Source organism: Fimicolochytrium jonesii (assembly GCF_025526975.1).
Source record: "Fimicolochytrium jonesii strain JEL569 chromosome Unknown EV422scaffold_15, whole genome shotgun sequence".
NCBI classification, from domain to species: domain Eukaryota; kingdom Fungi; phylum Chytridiomycota; class Chytridiomycetes; order Spizellomycetales; family Powellomycetaceae; genus Fimicolochytrium; species Fimicolochytrium jonesii.
The window spans coordinates 208,952-228,484 of NW_026515682.1; the positions used below are offsets into that span (position 1 = coordinate 208,952).

Genomic DNA, 19,533 nt, shown 5'->3' on the forward strand with positions numbered 1-19,533 from the left:
TACTGTGCAGCGACTCGCACGTCTGAGTTGCTCGTTGTGCCGGCCACGATGAACCAAGATCCAATGACGCAGGCCGTGTTTGCCAACGAGAGGATAAGACGTAATGTATCGGTGGGGAAGTGAGGGTCTGCGGGGCAGAGCGGAATTAGATTGGCGTTTGTTCGGAAACCTCATGCCGGAGCTTTCGATTTGCCTAGGAAGGTTGAACAGGGAAGCGATACAACAGATATCGTTGATGAGCTAGTGCAGCAAGGTAGGCTGATACCTTGTTGGCACGATGTCCCAGTTTGGTTGTCCGTTTCCGCCGGCTGACGAAAATCCTCAGGTCAAGCCGAATGGGACTCACCTGCCAAGGACCGATGTCTCATCTACTGGCGGAAGCCGGAGGATTGGGGAGCGCAAGTCTACAAATGGGCTTTCGACTCTGGATCGACGGGATCCATTTGTACCGTTTACGAGCTTCTGCATGGCAAATACACTGAGGGACAAGGTGGGTCATCTCCTTGCGTGAATTATAGCCTGTCGGTTGTTCTCATGTGGTGTTGTTTCGCAGAATTCCATGGACTGAACGAGAAGACCATGGTGAAGGCATTGGAAGCGCTCGCAAAGTCGGGAAAGGCGCAGCTGTTTGTTGGCAGTACAGACTTGGAGATGGGCGTGAAGTTTTCATGAGTGGCCGGTGGCATCGATCTCTCGCATTTCTAAACATCCCCTTCCATCTCAGTGGAAGGTTGGTTGTTGGTCCTTGGAGCAACACTCTGCCCGAACCCGACTCGATGAAAAGAGCATATTCTCCATATGCGTGGAGGGCATCACCCTTTGCCTTTCTGCAGCGGACTTGAGTTTTTTCCGGGAGGCGGCTCGGAGACGACAATCACTGCTGTATCGTGCGTTCCCATGCGGGCTGCCTTCGCCGTATGATGGCTTGCTGGACTCTTACGTTGGAGGTGAATCCACCCTCATCACCTCGTTCTCGCTAAACTCACGCGACGGAAGCCATGCCCTCAGCGAACAGGTGCGATCCTAGGAACATCTGAACAGAAATATCTGATGTACATATATGTCGATGAAAATCTTGCTCGAAAATCATTGTCGTAAGTTTAGTCCCTACGAGGCCACAGTAGCTGGAACATGGGTGGCCGTAGGTTCATGCGGCGTTCTTCTGAGCAGTGGGCCGGGGTCCAGCGCGTCGTCCGAGTTCCTTACGGCTGGAGGCCCGTGGTTTCGACTCACCTTGTGAGCTGCCAAGTTCCCACCCACGTAGACCCACCCACGTCTCCACGCAGGTCTCCACGTCTTCCTTTTACCACCGGCCAGCGTCAGAATTCAATACGGGGCGGCTTCCTCATAGGTCGAAAAGAAGTGACCTGTTGAACTATGATACATGAACTTGTGCGTGCATTGGTCTCACGCCGTCCAAAAAAATTGAACCCAAAACACCGGCGAGTCCTACATACATATATATATAGGGGACACAGTAGCCTCTACTGCCCATGTCCGACGCATGGGGGCAAAGCACCCATATGAGTGACGCACGTTGAGGACAAGTCAATAGCCATGTAAAAGAGTTTGAGGCTTACACCACTACCCACTCGCTATTCAGTGAACTCGCCTCACTTGCGTCGTCGGGTATAAGATGATCGTTTTCGTCGATGTGTGTTTGCACTGGCCCATCTGCCAAGACCTCCCTCCCTCCATCGCCGCGATCATCTTCGATTGTTTCACCGACCCCCTCGTCTTCGCTTGGTTCATCCACATCCTCGTCTTCGCTTTCCGCATCCTCTCCATCCTCGTCCACGCTCGAATCATCATCGTCATCATCATCATCATCGTCGTCGTCGTCTTCGAAATCAGAATATACCTGCTCCACAGAACTGGCTAACTTTGCGCCAGCCAGAATGTCCTCCTGACACAACGCCGTCAGATCAGGCCACCCTCTCCTCCGGACCTCCCACACACATTTGTCCCACTCATGCCCCTCTGCAAACGTGCTAGGCCATCGTGAGTCCGGCGTTGCTGCGATCGCTGCGTAATGCTCGCGGCAGAATCTGTTTACGGTTGCGTTTTGCGGTCCGTCCTGTCGCCAAAGATCTCCGTCGGTCTCTGCAAGGAGATGCTTGCACACTCTCAGAACGACGCGGCGAGTGCGTTTCGGGTGTATGCAAACTGGTAGCCAGGCCTCGCTTGGGGATAAAGTCGATTTGAGTTCGGCGATTGCACATCCTAAGATGATGCGCTGAAAGGCCGGCGTATCTTCCGAGCGCGCAAGTTCCACTATAAGGCGGCATATTGATGGGCAATCTTGGGTGATTCCAGACTCAACAAAGCAGCCCGCCTTGGATAACATCGTCAAACACCATTCCAGGATGGTGTAATCGTCCAAACTAGACAGAATCGTATCGAAAATTTCTTTGTATCTCGCTGCGATGATGTCCAGTAGATTGTGAAACATCTGAGCGAGTACGTCCGCACGGACGACTGAGTCCGGCCAGCCCGTCCGCTCTTGCGGCAGTAGGCAGGCTATTGCGCGGAAAAGGTCTGTAGCGGAAGTCGACGTGGAAGTGATGTCTTTCTGCCAAAGGTCCAACCATCCGTTTATAGCCTCTGGGCGTTTGAAGTCAATCCCATCACACATCTCTTGAATCGTATCGAACGCATGGGAAAGATTGCCTCCAGATATTTCGATTTTCAGGCATCGAAGTCGTTGATCCAAAGGAACCTCAGTCTCGGAGGGCCGGTAGCCCATGTGAATGACCGCTTGGTGGCACTCGTGCCTCAGACGAGAGAGGGCGAATTTTCTGCGCGAAGCCTCCCTCAACCTCAGATGATGAGGGTCGTGAAGTTCGCGGTCCAGCATGTGTTTAATTATGTCGATATCCGAACTGAACTGCCGGGCATCGGCGATCTTCGATATGCAGGCGGGGTACGACCGACGCGAATAGTTGTAATAGCGAAGGATTTCGATTGCTTCCCTCATACGGGTTAGATCAGGGCCAGATAACCCTGTTATGGAGTCGGTGGTCCAATAAACGCCGCGCCTCAGCAATTCGAGCAACAGGGGCTGTTGGCGCTCATAAACCGTACACCCAGTACGTCTTTCAAAGGTCGTCCATGACATTGTTTTCGCATCCCAGTTTGACGTCGTACTATGTTTCTCGTCTTTGCTCATCGTAGAAGCCTGGGAGGAGTTGGTATTCTGTGGGTCTGACGTTTCGGTGGCAGACATATCGGGACAGACGGGCAATGGATGGTGAACTTGCCAAAAGTCGCAGAAGCAGGTGGGCGAAGGAGAGCGGACTTGCAAACAAGTTGTGAAGCAGGCGTTCTTGAAATCTATAACAACGTCCCGAGGCAGTCACAATGGTGGATATATGTACCTACTATGTACAGTATAATACAAATGTGGGTGGATGCTACTTTTGCGAGCAGCAAGACTCGCATGCTTGGCCACGACGCGTCCACCCCACAAGCTTGTGGGAGATTCAAGAGATTCATGCCACGAGCTTTTTTCGGCACGAAGGACAAGTCGCCATATTCGAACAGGGGCCACAACAAGAGCAATTCCGAGTAACCATTTGATTGAGTATATCTTCTCAATCATGGGCAATGACGCCTTCCAGCCTTAGAGGCAAACTGCTGCCGGGGAACGTCTGATGCCAGCCTAGGTTCAGTTGTTCGTTGTGGCCCCTTCTGGACATGAAAGATGCGGATGCTGGCAGCGCCAAGCGCACTCGTTCCCATTTCGCTTACTGTAGTTGCTATGAGGAAAACCGCCAAAACTTTAATTCGGAGAATGTCCGCGGTAATCATACCCGATTCCCGGATTCGCGAATACAAGCCGTCAAAAATAGGGAAATAACGCCTAATGTAACAGTATTTCACGAATTTTTCACTTTTTATTAGCGGCCCGCGGGCAACTCGATCCGGCATGCGATGAAGTGTTTTGCAATTCCTCTTTCCAGGTTTTGGACTCGTATATAAAGTGGGATATCTCTTCCCCCTTTCCGGTCTCCACGGACTGACGACCTCCAAGATAAACGAAGAGTACCTGAGTCTATACGAGTTTCAAGTTTGATCTCACTTTCATTCGCTTTAGGGAGCGCAACGTCAGGGAGACATCCGAACCAAAGCGCACGAACAACCACCCGCTCAGCATGTCTCCCGCAACGACCGAAGCGTCCTCCCGGGCACAAGCACTCCAGGAAATGGCCAATATGGACGTAACATTGATGGGGCCATTCAAGTTGCTCGAAGAACACCCGGAACTGGATCCGGCCGGGGTATTGCGCTCCGGACTCGCCAAGGAAAGCGCCGATCTTTTCCTCGCGTTAGGAGCCCCCGAAAGCCTTGCTCATGCTCGCAGATGGTGGACCCTCGGCGCGGCTTTCGATAACGACATTGCAGCCAACTGCGCATACGCCCTGGCACATATTTTGTTGGTCAAGCGGTATACCGACAGCGATGCCAATATCGAAGAGGGCCTTCGATGGCTGATCAAAGCGGCCGATGCTGCACATAGGGATGCTTGCGCATTGCTGGGCAAGTTCTACGAGCAGGGTATGGGCCCTGGGAACAAGACTTTGATCGACCGCGACTACAGGCGTGCATTGGACTATTACACCCGGCCATGCCTCTACCAACGCCCACAGCAAGAAGCGGAAAAGAAAGAAGCAAACTCGTCCCCGGTGCCGACTTTCAAGCTCCAAACACACGAGGCGCAATATCGCGTATCGATAATTCTCAAGAACGGATACGGTGGGATTCCAATTGACCCGGCTCGGTCTCTCGAGTGGTGCCACAAAGCTGCTTGCAATCTCTCCGTCCAGGCCGTCTACAGTATGGGGATGCGCATGCTTCCCAATCTCACCCATCGTGCCCAAGCAGCGGGTGCCGGAAGAGCATTGGGTGGCGCTCTCGTACCTTCAATTCACGGAGGACTTTGCATCGCTGGATCCCACACTCAACGAAACGTTTGAGACAGTGGCTGATCTGAAAAGCGCTCTCTCCGTCGCCGGGGTCCTGCACATGCTCGCCGACCCCTCCGCACAGGTCATTACCCCTGAGACGACGGCAGAGGAGCTACTCGACATGGCTCGCATTTACGCGGCGTCGGATATGTACCCCAGCAATGAGAACGTTCGGGCGAAACGCCAGTTTACTCTCTCGCAAGCCGTCGCCAAGGGGTCCGCCGAAGCTTCGTACGAGCTCGGTCGATACTTTCAGGTCCAAGCTGTCGCCCACGGCGGGTGTAACCCGAAAGTGGCGCAGACGAAAGCCTGGAATTTCTACTTTGATGCCGCGTCGCAGGGGCATGTCCTCGCGCTGCTCGCATGTGCGCACCTGCTCCAGATCGACGAGCCTTTTCAGGTAGCCGCGTACGAGATACTGAGGAAAGGGCGCCGCCATCCAGATATACCTGGGCTGTTGGCGAAGTTGACCCCACCCTCCTGGGGCACCCCCGAGTTCTTGCGCAAGGAGAAGGCGGATTATGCGAAGGCCGCACAACAAATAGACCTACGTGTGGATACCCCGAAGGAAACAGGTGCTGGGGAGGATACTGATGGGTGTTGTTGCACAATAATGTAACACCTCGTAGTAGACGTTCTGACGTCCACGGCGTATTTAAGAGGATAGACAGCCTGGCAGGCCGGGCCACACACACCGGGCGGTGGGTAATTTAGGTTCATATGGTGCAATAGAGTCCGTTAGGCGCTATTACGTTGTAGCGGCATCCCGCAAATGTGAGAGGGAGCGTTGCGAACAAGTCAAACTGGGAAAGGCAGAGTATAATAAATTGATGACTAAGACGAGACGAATAAGTTATGTCGATAAGCCAGCTCAAAGTGGATGACAGGCCACCTGGGAAGCCTGGGAACTCGACTCGACGCTTTGCTTTCCCACAGCGCTCACGGAAGATATCATATAGACAGACACAAAACTCATTTGTCTTTCTCCCCACTACCATATTGAAAAGCAGCACTGCCGATTGTGTGCTTTTTGTCTCGGCTGGAAAAGCTTCTACGCAAACTTCGCATCTTCCTAAAGGCATCCTATCATGTCGGCTATGGACGTTGACGATGACTTTATGAACGACAGCGATGCCGCAGAAGATTATGACACCGGCTCGGACGCGGAGAACGGGGAGGAGGACTACGATGAGGACTACGACGAGGACGAGGAAGAGTTTGCAACCGGCGACGGGTTTGAGCCCGTCATCGCCGACAAAGACATCAAGAAGGCCTACGAGGTCGATTGGAAGGTCCACTCGACCGCCGACATTACCGCTTTCCAAAACGAAGAGGTGGCCCACGTTGCCGGGATCCTTGGCTGCTTGCCTGAACATGCAGCGACCCTGCTGAGACAATACAAGTGGAACAAAGAGCGCCTCATCGAACGTTACGTAGAAGATCCAGAAGGCGAATCTGAGAAAGCGGGGGTGGTGGTAGACACGCAAAAGCAACCCAAGTTCACCACCGTGAAAGGCTTCGAGTGCCCGATCTGCTGCAATGACGATGAAGACCTGGAGACCATTGCCTTACACTGCGCCCACCGCTTTTGTCGGGATTGCTACGAACACTACCTGAAGGAAAAAATCGCCGAGCAAGGAGAAAGCAGGCGGATACAATGTATGGAGGCTGGTTGTAAATTGGTGGTGGACGAAAATACTGTTCATTTGCTGGTGTCGGAGGAGGTACACGCAAAGTGAGTACAAGCAACGAACTTTGGTGGCGTACGTTGAGTCTGTTCCTCACACGCCATCATGTTCTAGATACCGGTCGTTGCTCATTCGGACCTACGTGGACGACTCACCATTCCTGCGATGGTGTCCCGCCCCCGACTGCGAGTACGCTATCGAATGCCACGTAGCGCAAACGCAGTTAGCCGAGATTGTTCCCACAGTCAAGTGCAATTGCGGTCATGTGTTTTGCTTCGGCTGTGGACTACCAGATCACAAGCCATGCATATGCCCACTTGTACGGTTCTGGCTCAAGAAATGCGCGGACGACTCGGAAACAGCAAATTGGCTATCAGCCAATACGAAGGAATGCACGAAATGCGCATCCACGATCGAAAAGAATGGGGGCTGTAACCACATGACGTGCAAGAAATGTAAATACGAGTTCTGTTGGGTCTGTCTGGGGCCGTGGGTGGATCACGGAACACAGTGGTACAATTGCAACCGCTTCGACGAAAAAGCAAGCATAGACGCAAGGGATTCGCAAGCGAAAAGCCGACGACAGCTCGAAAGATATCTACATGTATGCTCACCTCTTCCGTTCTCGCTATTTCATCATTTCCATACGTTGCTAACAACGCATTTGGAATCTTTCAGTACTACAACCGCTACGCAAACCACGACCGGTCCGCAAACTTCGGCGTTTACCTGATAGCCCGCACAGCTAAGTACATGGCGGACATGCAATCTGCATCAAGCCTATCCTGGATCGAAGTCCAGTTCCTCCGAAAAGCCCTCGACGAGCTCCTCGAGTCGCGGATGGTGCTCAAATGGACGTACTGCTTCGCCTACTACCTCGCCCGCGACAACATGACTGCTCTGTTCGAGGACAACCAGCGCGATTTGGAAGTTGCAGTCGAGAACCTAAATGAGCTGCTTGAGAAGCCGATATTTGGCGCAGAGGCGGCCAAAGTGTTCCAAGGGCTCAAAGCCGCGCAAAGTTCTTCATCATCGGACCTTGCTTCCACCACTACCACTACCAATACCCCCGCCCCCGCCCCAGGCATCGAAGGAACGACCCCGCCAAACACCACCACCCTCGCAGACATAGAAGACCGGATCAGGAACCTGCGACAACAGGTGCTCGACAAGATGGGATATGTGAAGCATAGACGCGAGGTGCTACTGAGAGATACGGCCCAGGGGTTGAAGGAACGTCGCTGGACGGTCATTGTAGATATGAAAACGGGCATGATGCTCGATTGAATTGGAGGGTCGTTCCCACGTGCGAGCGTGCGATAGGAAGAGGGAGGGGTGCGGAGGGGGGAAGGGGAAGGGATATGCGCCAGCCCTTGTTGTCGCTGTGTGCATTGGCATCCCTGCAGTTGTGTAGTGTATTGTAGACAGCCGAATGAGAAAAACCACGTACCACCTTCAATTTTCGATCCTACTTCGCTCTCCGGGTTCAAAGGAGACTTTGTGTACATTTCACTGGAGCAGCGGAAGAAGATACCTGAGTTTGGATATGCATAGTACGTCCAAGACATCAAAGGTTTTTTGGAATGAGATCTGGCGCGCGCTTGCAAGAGATGTCACGACAATTGGGGTGTACATACATGCATGCGAGGGTCCGCGCTAAAACTTCCGTTTTTCTACATTTCGAGCGCAACCCACAACCGCAACGTAACGAGAACGCAGTGGAGAGGTTAGATGGCGGCGGGTGGGATGCACCCACGCCGGAGATAAAGAGCATCGAGATATCAACACCGAGGCTTGCGAACCTTTGTTGACTATATGACATCCTTACACCCACCATCAATTCAACAGTGATATCTCTTTGCCGGAGCGTGATGGCCAAGCGTTAGAGCCCTGATGTCAACGCCGGTCCCCACAAGCCTACACAGCCTTTCGGGATTCGCCCCCGACATTTCAAAAGAGAGGGGCGCTGGTTCGCATGGCCCTTTTGGTGGTGTTCAAAGCGGGGCTTTTGTACAACCTTCGCTTCCGACACCCCTTGGGCATTTCCTTCTCCGTTTCAAACGGAGTTTTTCATGATGTTCATATTGTTTTTTCGTAGCGGCATCTGGAAACTATAAAGCACATCACTTGTCTAGCACGTCTGCCAAATGACTGGGTATATTGATATGTACAGGCCGAACGGGTCGGGAAGACGCCCATTGGACGTAGTTGAGGATTCTATAGCTTGGACATGGTGCATAGCAGCACGCCTGTAAATATCAGTCCGATTCCGAAGATGGTTTCTGTTGGCGCATGTATGAGAAAAGTAAGAGCCGCGGATGGTGGGCTCGAATGGAGGGGTTTTACCTCTGGAACCGAGATCTTCGCCCAGCAAGGCGCCCGCGACCAGTGTTAGTGCTAGTGTGCACATGTTTGAGACTGGGACGGCTATCGACAGATCTACCCATGCAAAACGGACATTTCACCCACTGGTCAAAACTCAACCCCATCTCCACTGCCCCCCCGCATGTGCTCGATCGACTCACCGCTCTCCCCCAGCGTCTTATAATACAAAACCGACCCACTCAAATTGATCGCCAACGGCAGAACATACTGCCACCGGGTGACGAGATACCACGTCTCAGCGGCGCGTTTTAGGTACCACGGTGATGAGGCGTGCCGCTGGGTGATGAGCTCGAGGCCGGCGCTGCCACGCTTTATAAAGGGGTTGGTGAAGCCCCATGCCTATGGGAATGCGAGAAAGGGTTAGTCATAGAGGTAGGGAGGGGAAGGGGGTGCTGGGGGAAGGGAGGGGCACGGACGTACGAGAGCGACGAGGAAGAAGCCGAGGAAGTTCTGGAGGGTCGTTGGGGGGTCATGTGGGGGGTCGGGGGTCATGGCGGCGTCGTTTGCATGACCGGATGCCTACGGAGTCTGTGGGGAAGATGCAGGTCGGTGTCTGCGAGTTTCCAGGTCGCTGTCGACGACGAAGCCACGTTTCTCCCGGGGGAAGTCCAAGTCCAAAAGCCCCCCTCATAGCCCTCATCCCTTAGAATGTCTTGGGCGTAACGTATCCATAGAAGTTGGAATACGCCATAATTCGCGATTCAAACTCTAGACGATGTCGAGCACATCTAGCACAGCAACAACGTGCGTTCCACAGCTCCTCGCCGGTAAATCCATGGCCATCACAGGCGGCGTAACAGGCATCGGACGCGCCATCGCCATCGGATACCTCGCGCACGGCGCGAACGTAGCCATCAACCACCTCGGCGACCCAAAGTCCTCAGAACAATACCAGTCACTCGTCGAAGAGGCATCTCAAAGCCTGGGCGGGACCGAGGAAGGGCAGAAGAGATTGATGGAAGTGCCGGGCGATGTGGGCGATCCGGAAACCGGGAAAAAGCTCGTCGCTGCCGTGGTCGACAAATGGGGCCGATTGGATGTGTTCATTAGCAATGCGGGGATATGCGAGTTCAGAGAGTTCTTAGAGTACGTCTGCTCACTTCAATCACAGCGCAGCTCAGAGGCAAGTCTCAAATTGAGGACTATGTTTCTAGAATAACACCCGACCTCTGGAACAAAACACTCACAACCAACCTCACCGGCGCGTTCAACACCATCCACGCCGCCGCCACGCAACTCGCCAAACAAAATCCACCAGGGGGGTCTATCATCGGCATATCCTCCATATCCGCGCTTGTCGGCGGCGCACAGCAGGGGCATTACACACCTACCAAAGCGGGTGTGCTGTCGCTTATCCAGTCATCTGCGTGTGCGCTGGGGAACTATAATATCAGGTGTAATGCGCTGCTACCAGGGACAATCAAGACGCAGTTGAATGAGAAGGATCTTGACGATGATGCAAAGAGGAAGTACATGGAGGGAAGGATTCCGCTTGGACGGACAGGCGTGCCGAATGATTTGGCGGGTCCTGCGGTGTTCTTGGGAAGCGATCTGTCGGGATATGTGACTGGGGCTCAGTTGCTTGTTGATGGGGGATTGTTTGTGAATTTACAATAAGGGAAGCGGCACTACCGGAAGCGAGCAAAATGTTGATAGCTACTCACCCTGACTTCTCATGATTTCTTTTCACCATTTGTGCACATCATAAGGTAAGGTTGATAAAAAAGGGTACACAGTAATTACGTTACGGTTGTATATATACGAAGGAAGCAGGGAATGAGAACAAGGGGGCGAGGTAAATGAGGGCAGGGATGGCAGGCCTAATTGCCTCTGTCCTAAGGCGCATGCTCAATATGGGGGCCAAAAAAAGGGAGGAAATGGTCTGGATGGGTGGGGTGACGCGGAAGTAGTGGGATAAATAGTTCGATGGGATGTGTGCTGATACGCTGAACTGATGTTTCGTCGTCTGGCAGTTAATGATAGTGACGGCCGGAGGAGTGTTGTCTTCGGTTTCCTCCCGGCGAGAGCCGGGACTCCTGTCATGATATCCCCGACCCGACCGACGACCCACAGTACCAAATCCGAGCGAGATATCCATTTCACCTCCTCCTCCGAACATCTCCCTCCCTCACCGCAAGCCCGTCCGCCAACCCCGACGCGCCTTGGCTGAAAGCCATTTTCGCCGCCGTTCTCCGTGCCTGTTGTCCCGCAAGCGACGGCTTTGTCTTCTGTTTCCGCTCGCCCTCCTTCCTTGGCGCCGTCTTGGCCGTCGCCGACGTCTCATCCACCTCCTCATCCTCCTCATTGTCGCTACGGACATCTTCTGCGCCAGCACCGCTGATGACCTTCAACACGACCTTAAGGATCAGGGCGAGCCAGTAGAGAAGCAAGACCTGCAGGGCGCAGAAGAGGCCGAGGAACATGTAGTACACCTTGAAGGAGTAGAAGCACTCGGCGCCCCAGGGGTCCCAATGGCGAGACTGTTCGGGGATGTAGATGAGGGTATCGCGCCAGATCGAGAGGCAGATGTGGAAGAGGTAGTAGTGGCGGGTCAAGACCCATGATACTGTGAAGACGGCGAAGGAAACGTCGCAGATGGTCTTTTGACCGGCGTATCTCATGATCTGTAAATCGGATCGCGATGAGAATACGATCTATAAATGCGCAATGAGACCTGCGCGATGGCACTAGGGCAACTCACCTTGGCAAAAGGTAAAATCACATCGGCCAGATCCAACAGAACCAACACAACGTGGCCGACACGAGTAAAGTTCATGTAGTAGGACATGGACAGCAGCGATACCGTGACAAAGTGGTGAACAGCCAAAGCGTAAAAGTCGGACCGCTTGGGCACGGCATATTTCGTCTTTTTCCCGTGGGCTTTTGCCTTTTCAACGGCCGACCGTTGATAGCTCTCGATGGCAAGAGCCGCGCAGTGGTGGAACCAGTAGCCGATCACACCCATATAGTAAAGCTAGATCGAGGAAGAAGTGTAGTTGGAACAGTTTAGGATCTCAACAATCTACCGTCTTCAACCATCAACATCCATCAACCAATCATCAATTATGATCCATCAACCATCATCACCGATCATCATCAACTATCAACGTCGGGGGAGTTTGCGCCTTTGGCGCAACGTGGTGCTCGCTTCGCTCGCGAAAGATCTGACGCTCGCTGATGCTCGCTAAGAAATGCGGTCTTTGGCGCAATGTGGCTTGCTCCGCTCGCCGCTCGCTTCGCTCGTCTGCACTCCCTTTGCCTGCCGCAGACAAGTACCCTCGCTTACATACCTTGAAGACCGGGTCCAGATACTTGTAATCAAATGGGTATCCCACCCAAAAGTGCTTGAGCCCCTCCCTCTTCCCAATCGCAGCACTACCATAATCCCTCCCAATAAGAAGCAGCGCGCCGAACGTGAAAGAAAAGAAGTGGCACAACATGAGCCAGAACTGTTCCGAGAACTTTGCCCTCGTTATGCGGCTCTGAGGCAGACCCATTCGATCTGCGATGGGCGGAAAGACCGCTTTGTAGAGGTATCCCTTGACCAGCAAGAAGCAAGTGGCAAAGATAAGGGCGAGTGTGATATCGTTCCAGCCCTTCTGGCAGAGACCGGTTTGGTGGTTGTAGTTGAGCATTCTAAGCAGGGCTTGTGGCAGCGACACTTGCTGGTTGGAGTTGAGAAGGCCGAGCTGCTCAAGCGGCAGCGAGGCGGATTCTGACGACATTGTTGAGGGAGTGGTGAAAGGGGCGGCAAAGCGTGAACACTGTGGAGAGGTGGGCCTAGTTTTCAACGCCAAGCGCGATCGAGTGTAAACCACCGCAGTTTGGGCAGTTGATCGCGAGACACCCCTGTGTGTATATATGCTGCTGCAGCTGCTCTACGTTCTGGCTTCCGGGAGCTGTGGGATCAGCAAGAGTGTTGCGGTGTGTTTGGAGAGGTTGTGTGCTTTTCTGCGTCCTTGGCCCTTTTGCTTCGTTGCCGTTTTCGCCCCACAGCGCGCGCACTGGCTGGGAGAGCAGAGCGAGCGGCTTCACCTGCAAATCCAAATCCCATGGGCAAGAAAGCGCGTCAACGGGTATATCCCCACTTCCACTTTTGGTGGTTCTTACATAGTATTAGAGACGCTAGTAGCATGCGTCATAGCTGAGAACACACAAGTCCTCTCCTCCCTGCTCACTGGCTGGAAACTAATTATTTGACGCGTCGGGCGCGTCGCTCTACCGATGCCGAGGAGTTGAATTGGAACATCGAGTCGGACAGACGGAGAGGGAGGGGAGTGCCTGGCGTCACCTGGGCGAGGAGGTCTTGCATCTCATCAGACTGAACGACTCACTGACCTCACAGGGCCCAAAGGGAACGCCGCGGGAGCAATGCTTTGTCCCGGGGGGATTGTCCATATGGGAAACTTGCAGGGGCCTCAGGTTCATATTCTACTTGACTGCCGACGCAACCATCCAATGTTCTCCGCCTCCCTAGCAGCATCTGGATGTGCTTCGGTGGACAGTGGAAGTAAGAAATGCAATCATATCATTGGTCAATACGCCGATTCGCCAAGTGCTCTTCACGGGAAAGGGAACGACAGCGGCCTTCTTCGCCATAAGCTATCGATTTTCGAGCTTCATCTCCCATGACGCGTGATACGTATTATCCAGTGAAGGGATATTCCCCGCTCAACATGCCTCCCCTTTGGCGCTCAGATATGGTGAATAGCCCTCCCCACGGTTTTAGGCTGATTACGGTAGGGGGTTCAGATTTACCTCCGTCGTGCTCCATTCCTGCCCTATCTTCAAGGGACATCCAAGGGCTGGATGTCGTGCAGGACAAGGGATGCAAAACCCAAGCTGGTGACGGGAGTCATGCAGCCACCCTTCGCGGTGTTCCCCCGCGACCGTAAGGGCCTGCTTAGGTCCACCCTGGCTAAGCCACTGACAGCTTTTTGACGACTTTTGGACTTAACGAGGTTTTCGCAGACCCAAAGTTGCTGCACATGTTGAGCAGTATCTTGACAGCCAGACATGCTAGCAGAAAGATTGATTAGGCAGTTTGGTGAAGAAGGCACTGGTTCAGGGTTTGACACCTCTAACTGGCAAGTTTTACCCAAAAACGGCCAAGGAAAGACAGTTTTACTACTCAGACTTTTGGGCCTCTGCGTTAAGTTTGTTGCAACAGCTACCCCCACAGACACTTAGAGGGGATTGGCCAAAGTAGGCAACTGGAGCCGTATGCAAATGGAATAGGTTGTCCTGCATGTCTGTGGGATGGTATGGCTGCTCAAAAAAGAGGGTTTTGTGAGGAAACTGCTTTAATTTCCCTAATTGTGCCTTAAGGTAACGCGTAGAGCGTTTGGGTGGCGCAGCCAGGGTGGACCTGAGAGGGCCTGCCTGCAGTGCCTGGTCTCTCTCATTCGGGTTGTTCGCCTGCAGCTACGCGCGTTGGACGAGAGATCCCGTCCAGGACCGCTCATAGTCGTCCCACTCCTCCGCCGTCCTGACATGCCCCTAGCCTTGTTCAAAGTCGCACGCACGCACGCTATCGACTAGGCCAGGTAACGTCGGGAAGCAGTCCGGGTCGGCCTCCAACACTTCCTGTGCAGCCGTAGATGGCGACGTCGTCTTTTATCGCCCAACAGGACAATCCACCACGTAGCAATCCACGCACGTTGTTCTGGTAAGTGACAAGTCGAGTTCGGGTCAAGCAGTCGTGCCGACTTAGAGCTGGTGGCAGCTATTCCACAGAGCCTACGGAGTAGCGCTAAGTGTAAATGGGAGCGAGAGGATGCTCGGCGTAATCCTATGGCTTAAAAACCTCGAAGTCTTTCACGGAGGTGTTGGCCCGTCGATGTTCTATGGGAAAGCAGCATGCAGTCCGTGAAGCGCCAGTATGGCGAGCGCACTCGTGTAGCGGAGTTCTTGCTCACCACACTGGATGAGGGTGGTATGGGGGGCTGCCACGGCGTCGAGATTAGCTACGGGGAATCGATCGGTGGTGCGACTGCTACAGCCTGGGGACAGGAAGGTCCGCCGAAGTTCCCCAGTGGCTCGAGGTCTTGACCAGGGGGGTGGGATCCCATGGAAACCTGAGTGGTAGCTCATTTGCACGGGAGCCACGACTTCGAGCCATACTGTACTGTAGATCTAGGGAAATGCTAAAACGACACTGGGTGTAGCCAGTTTAGAACGACACCCCTTCTGAGGCCTCGCCGGCAGCTAAAACGACCCCTCTTATAGCCCGAGACCTCTTTTGCAATTGAAGACAAGTTACACCCACATACAATCATGGCCTTGGCGTTTAACAGAAATTGTGACACTAAATATGACAGTGATAGCCTACAGTGACTAAGGGTTGAGCCTAACCCTTGACGAGATCCATTTGAGAGGGCGCTGAGATGTGGGAAGGGCACTGCCGGTTTGACTTCATGTGCCCTGTCGAAGGCAGCCGAGCGGCACGGCACGTCAGTGCGGGGCGCATGGTTCTCCTTCCCACTTCCGCTTTGAATGCCTGGATATCCGCAATTGTTGGTCACAATACAGCTCTGGAAGGACTCGCCAATTGGATGTGTGTTTACCTCCGAGAGAGGAATTTTCAATGCAGTCAAACCACTGCGAGGCCGCCCCAATGCAGTCAGCCTCAAGCGAGTGATGGCAAGTTGCAGTTTCATTGCAAAAAGCGTGGCAATTGCAAAACGGATCTTGCGACGCTCTTTCGCGAGCTGTTAGGTGACGACCAGGGAGACCGGGGTGACGACGCTCTTCCGCTAGCTGTTAGCTGATTTTGCTGCGGATGGTCATACTCCACAAAAGTCAATATTTCCGGCGAACCTCCCGTCCCTTAAACCACCCTATACCTAACTCTATCCGCCGCCACCAAATACACCTTTCCCGCCCCCTCAGCGGGTGTAGGATGGTACCCCACCGGCCCGACATCGCAGTCGGCGCAGGAGAGGTACCTCGTCGACGACGAGTTGGAGCCTGGTACGGGTTTCGTGAAGCCGATGTTTTCAAAGGCCATCATGTCCGAGACGGACCAGTTGTAGGTTGGGGCGAGGGAGTGTTTGGTAGGAGATTGGGTGGGGATGAGGGGAAGTTCGACCTGGTTTGAGGGGAGGGCATTTTGGGGTTTGTGAGTGAATGCTACAAAGAGTCGGAGGGGCCCCCCATGCGCTGTACACCGGTAGGATTGTATGCATTGATACGCAAAATGTTTGCTTACCGCAGTCTGATGGTCCACCTTCTGGGCCACCCCCTTCTTCAAAATAAGGGATTTACAGCTCGGGCAGTGAACATTGAACGCATTTGTGCCCTCAGCAGTCACCAGCTGGGTCTTAGCCGCCTCCATATACGTCGTAAACTCGTTGGCCCCTGTAGCCACTGCCGTAGACGGGGTGCCCGAGGCAGCGTCAGCAAAGATGATCCTCTCCAATTCCGCAGCGGCGGCGTCTACGTCGCTGCCGTTGACGATGATGGCGTCGTAGGGCGAGGGGGTGGAGTGGGCGTAGTCTAGCGCTGCTTGGGCGGAGGCGATGCGGGCGGCGAGAGATTCTGGAGTTTCGGATTTGCGGTTTTCGAGGCGGGAGCGGAGCTCTTCAATTGAGGGTGGCTTTTTGAGTGCAGAAGGTATGTCAGCTAGAGCAGAAGCCCGGGATTGAGATGCGCCGTCGATTGCATTGAACTCACAGCGATAAAGATGCACAAGCAAGGAATTCCCGAGTTCTTCATCGACTTGACACCATTCAGCTCCAGATCTAAAATAATGCGTTTTTGCGGCTTGCCCGCGTCCGCCTCCGATGGGGACGGGTTGATAGACTTGAAGGGCGTGCCGTACATGTTGCCGGAGAACTCGGCGTGCTCGATGAGCTCGCCGCGCTCGATCATGGCTTTGAACTCGTCGCGGGTGATGTAGTGATATGACACTCCAGGTGTCTGTAGACATGTGGATGGCATCAGCACCCTGTTGAAATCCGCACATCGTCCTCAAACTCAACAGCGTTCCGTTGCGGCACTCTCAATTATCTGCCTCCAGTTCCCTCCCAATTCCAGAAATAACAGATCGCCTCCTCTCTCACCAAAGCCCTTACACAACCCATACCTCTCCAGCCCGCGGCTGCCGCGTCGTACCTGCCAAACCCAAAAAGCAGTCAGTCCCTTTCACTCCCAAACCGCGCGCAACCTCCGCCACACCACTCACATGAAACGCTAAACTTGAAGCTATCCGGATACTTCTCAAACAACCTAGTAAAACAGACAGGGCATCAATCTCAAATCCAATTCTCGGACTCCTCCTTCACCAAACTTACTTGTTGAGCAACGTGCTAGGAGAGGCAAAGATCAGGACGCGTTAGTATCCAGCTCATCGACTCCCATCGCGCCACCACCACCATAACCACCACTGCATCCCCATCCCATTCACACACAACACGACCCCGCCCGTTGCGTCCCACAGACATTCCCACCTCCTACCTCTTCCCAGTCCCACTAGGTCCAGACATGACAATCGGACGGCCCGCGGAAATAGGCGGTGTTGGAGGCATGGTTTCGGCGTTTAACTTCACTGAGCTGCGGGTTGAAAGGGGGCGACGGGTGGTGATACGGGGGGTGGGAATAAGTCGGGGGTGGATGACTGTTTCGTGAGGGCGGGTGTAGGAATATGCGGGATGGGAGGAAAACAAGGCGGTTGCGTACAGGGTTGCGTAAGTTCTGGAGAGAACGGAGGCGACGCGGCGGCGAGAGGGGATTAGAGTTAACGTCAAACAAGGGCGTTGTTGAAGTGCTTTCAGGTGGGGTTGTATCTTCTGACACTGCGGCCGAAGGGACATTTGAAAAGCGGTGGGAAAGAACTTCAAAGCAGGTGGGAAAGGGGAGAAGCCCTGCCGTGGGGAAACCTTTTACAACCCTCGCGTTTGCAGCCATTCCGAGCGAACGCAGGTCCTCGAACGTATCCTTTACCCTCATCGACGAACGGTTCGCCGTCCCCGATGTAGGCGACAACCTGTCTAAGGAGCTGAGAGCGGCGCTCGCTTGTGGCGACTATGATGATTTCGTCGTCATTGAAGAATTCAAAACCCGCCTAATGGACGACAATCAGCGCATCTCTAACGATATGCATTGTGAGATCCTTACCCGTGCTGTGGTGCAGGTTGAGCCGCCGAAAATGAAGACGAAAGATGTATTGATGGAGTTTTGTTATGTCATTAGCTGCAGAATTGCTGATTTATTTTATCACAACCCGGAGGAATTTATTGAGTGGACTACCGATGGCGAGTGGAATTCTGCTGACGAGTTGCGTACAAACAGATTCCTGGCGGAGGGCTTAGATGAGATTCGGATTCTACCGGGGAACGTCGATACACCCTTTCGAAACGGCTAAGTCTTACCTTGAAATGGATGCACCACTGAGGTTGATGTTTTTGTTTTGCAGGGTATGTGAAACTGTGCATGTTCCCCGACGCCGATGCCGCCGGCCCCTACTACGCCGCGCTGTTCACTCTGCTGCAGCACATGAACGGTATCATCATAGACATCCGGACCAATGGCGGGGGCTCGGGGGCAGTTGGTCCGTTGTTCTGCTTTTGCCATGTTGCGTTTACCCAACAACTGCAATGAACCAACTAATCTTCCAAAACCTCTCACGCAGACCTGCTCCTCACCTACCTCGTCAAGCCAAGCCGCCAAGCAATGGTCTCCACGCACCACCGCTTCTCCGGCGCGCGCACCACCCTGCATCTCCTCCCCGCCGTAGCCGGCCCACGTACAGCCCGGACAAGCCAGTGTGGGTGCTCATGTCTAATAAGACGTTCTCCGCCGCGGAGCACTTTGCGCACACGGCGAAGGCGCTCAAGCGGGTCAAGATCGTCGGCGAGAACACGGCCGGGGGCGGCCGCATGTGCGATGGGTTCTGGATCCACCCTAAACTAGACTTGCGGATCTCCACCGCGTTCGTGCGCTGTGAAGTCGACGGCGGGGTTTGGGAACGCGTGGGCGTGCAGCCGGATGTGAAGTGTCCTGCTGATGACGCTTTGGATGTTGCGCTTTTGGAGGCACTGGAGAGGTTTGTGCCGGGGATTGAAACTGACCCGCATCTGTTGCAGTTGGAGAGGCACACTAGGTGGGGTGACAAGACGGGGCGCAAGACACTGGCGGAGCTTCGGTGAAGCGAGAGGGACGGTGGTGCAAAAATAGATATTAGATTCACCACCTAGATAAACTCGCTGGAAACTCAACTTTCCATAAGCGTTTACTACGCTTGGACTAGAAACTTCAAAAGGGAAAGCGTCCGCTCAAACTGTTCTTATTTTCCCTCTATCGTCATGAACTCGTCGTCTTCCTAGAGCTGGATCAACTAGGTTTGTGGGTTTTCAAGCTCAGTGGCCCGTAAACGCGTGGGAAAGCGTGTCGAAAAGCATTTCCAGCCGTTTTCAAAGGGTGTCCGAATTGAGCAGGAAAGCCCAATTTCACCTGCGGAATAGGGGCAGCCCTTGTCGAGAGTCAACACAACA

The 19,533-nt window shown here is 53.8% G+C and overlaps 10 protein-coding genes across 10 annotated transcripts; 5 read left to right on the forward strand and 5 right to left on the reverse strand.

Moving 5' to 3' along the window:
• Positions 1-48: 48 nt before the first annotated feature.
• On the forward strand, positions 49-672 carry EV422DRAFT_568334 (ESCRT-II complex subunit-domain-containing protein; the record flags this gene model as incomplete). The annotated part of the gene is made up of 4 exons (XM_053072636.1): positions 49-119; positions 198-253; positions 326-490; positions 554-672. The coding sequence occupies 4 exons, from the start codon at positions 49-51 to the stop codon at positions 670-672; spliced, it is 411 nt and encodes a 136-aa protein (XP_052924695.1).
• A 543-nt stretch (positions 673-1,215) lies between these two features.
• EV422DRAFT_532625 (uncharacterized protein) lies at positions 1,216-3,457 on the reverse strand. Its single transcript, XM_053070549.1, has one exon. The coding sequence runs from the start codon at positions 3,224-3,226 to the stop codon at positions 1,577-1,579; it is 1,650 nt and encodes a 549-aa protein (XP_052924696.1). The 5' UTR covers positions 3,227-3,457; the 3' UTR covers positions 1,216-1,576.
• A 513-nt stretch (positions 3,458-3,970) lies between these two features.
• Positions 3,971-5,028, forward strand: EV422DRAFT_89918 (uncharacterized protein). Its single transcript, XM_053074487.1, has one exon. The coding sequence runs from the start codon at positions 4,155-4,157 to the stop codon at positions 4,974-4,976; it is 822 nt and encodes a 273-aa protein (XP_052924697.1). The 5' UTR covers positions 3,971-4,154; the 3' UTR covers positions 4,977-5,028.
• An 849-nt stretch (positions 5,029-5,877) lies between these two features.
• On the forward strand, positions 5,878-8,024 carry EV422DRAFT_532627 (ariadne-1). The gene is made up of 3 exons (XM_053070550.1): positions 5,878-6,702; positions 6,770-7,259; positions 7,334-8,024. Exons 1-3 carry the CDS (start codon positions 6,056-6,058, stop codon positions 7,940-7,942), a joined length of 1,746 nt encoding a protein of 581 aa, XP_052924698.1. The 5' UTR covers positions 5,878-6,055; the 3' UTR covers positions 7,943-8,024.
• Positions 8,025-8,801: 777 nt separating this feature from the next.
• Positions 8,802-9,817, reverse strand: EV422DRAFT_89925 (uncharacterized protein). Its single transcript, XM_053074488.1, has 4 exons — positions 9,461-9,817; positions 9,181-9,379; positions 9,002-9,094; positions 8,802-8,937 (listed from the first exon to the last, which is right to left on the reverse strand). The coding sequence occupies exons 1-4, from the start codon at positions 9,530-9,532 to the stop codon at positions 8,873-8,875; spliced, it is 429 nt and encodes a 142-aa protein (XP_052924699.1). The 5' UTR covers positions 9,533-9,817; the 3' UTR covers positions 8,802-8,872.
• On the forward strand, positions 9,568-11,030 carry EV422DRAFT_89971 (short-chain dehydrogenase/reductase-like protein SDR). The gene is made up of 3 exons (XM_053074490.1): positions 9,568-10,126; positions 10,195-10,749; positions 11,014-11,030. The coding sequence occupies exons 1-2, from the start codon at positions 9,756-9,758 to the stop codon at positions 10,655-10,657; spliced, it is 834 nt and encodes a 277-aa protein (XP_052924700.1). The 5' UTR covers positions 9,568-9,755; the 3' UTR covers positions 10,658-10,749; positions 11,014-11,030.
• Positions 10,899-13,109, reverse strand: EV422DRAFT_89930 (TLC domain-containing protein). The gene is made up of 3 exons (XM_053074489.1): positions 12,331-13,109; positions 11,742-12,014; positions 10,899-11,664 (listed from the first exon to the last, which is right to left on the reverse strand). Exons 1-3 carry the CDS (start codon positions 12,763-12,765, stop codon positions 11,140-11,142), a joined length of 1,233 nt encoding a protein of 410 aa, XP_052924701.1. The 5' UTR covers positions 12,766-13,109; the 3' UTR covers positions 10,899-11,139.
• Positions 13,110-15,869: 2,760 nt separating this feature from the next.
• EV422DRAFT_497477 (Mss4-like protein) lies at positions 15,870-16,376 on the reverse strand (the record flags this gene model as incomplete). Its single annotated transcript, XM_053067949.1, has 2 exons — positions 15,870-16,130; positions 16,251-16,376. 2 exons carry the CDS (start codon positions 16,374-16,376, stop codon positions 15,870-15,872), a joined length of 387 nt encoding a protein of 128 aa, XP_052924702.1.
• A 66-nt stretch (positions 16,377-16,442) lies between these two features.
• On the reverse strand, positions 16,443-17,568 carry EV422DRAFT_497287 (putative guanylate kinase; the record flags this gene model as incomplete). The annotated part of the gene is made up of 6 exons (XM_053067934.1): positions 16,443-16,637; positions 16,715-16,960; positions 17,127-17,155; positions 17,226-17,269; positions 17,335-17,349; positions 17,498-17,568. Coding segments are annotated over 6 exons (600 nt in total), but the record flags the coding sequence as incomplete, so codon positions are not given.
• Positions 17,569-18,126: 558 nt separating this feature from the next.
• On the forward strand, positions 18,127-19,431 carry EV422DRAFT_90407 (ClpP/crotonase-like domain-containing protein). The gene is made up of 3 exons (XM_053074493.1): positions 18,127-18,144; positions 18,233-18,542; positions 18,672-19,431. The coding sequence occupies exons 2-3, from the start codon at positions 18,352-18,354 to the stop codon at positions 19,186-19,188; spliced, it is 708 nt and encodes a 235-aa protein (XP_052924704.1). The 5' UTR covers positions 18,127-18,144; positions 18,233-18,351; the 3' UTR covers positions 19,189-19,431.
• Positions 19,432-19,533: the final 102 nt, after the last annotated feature.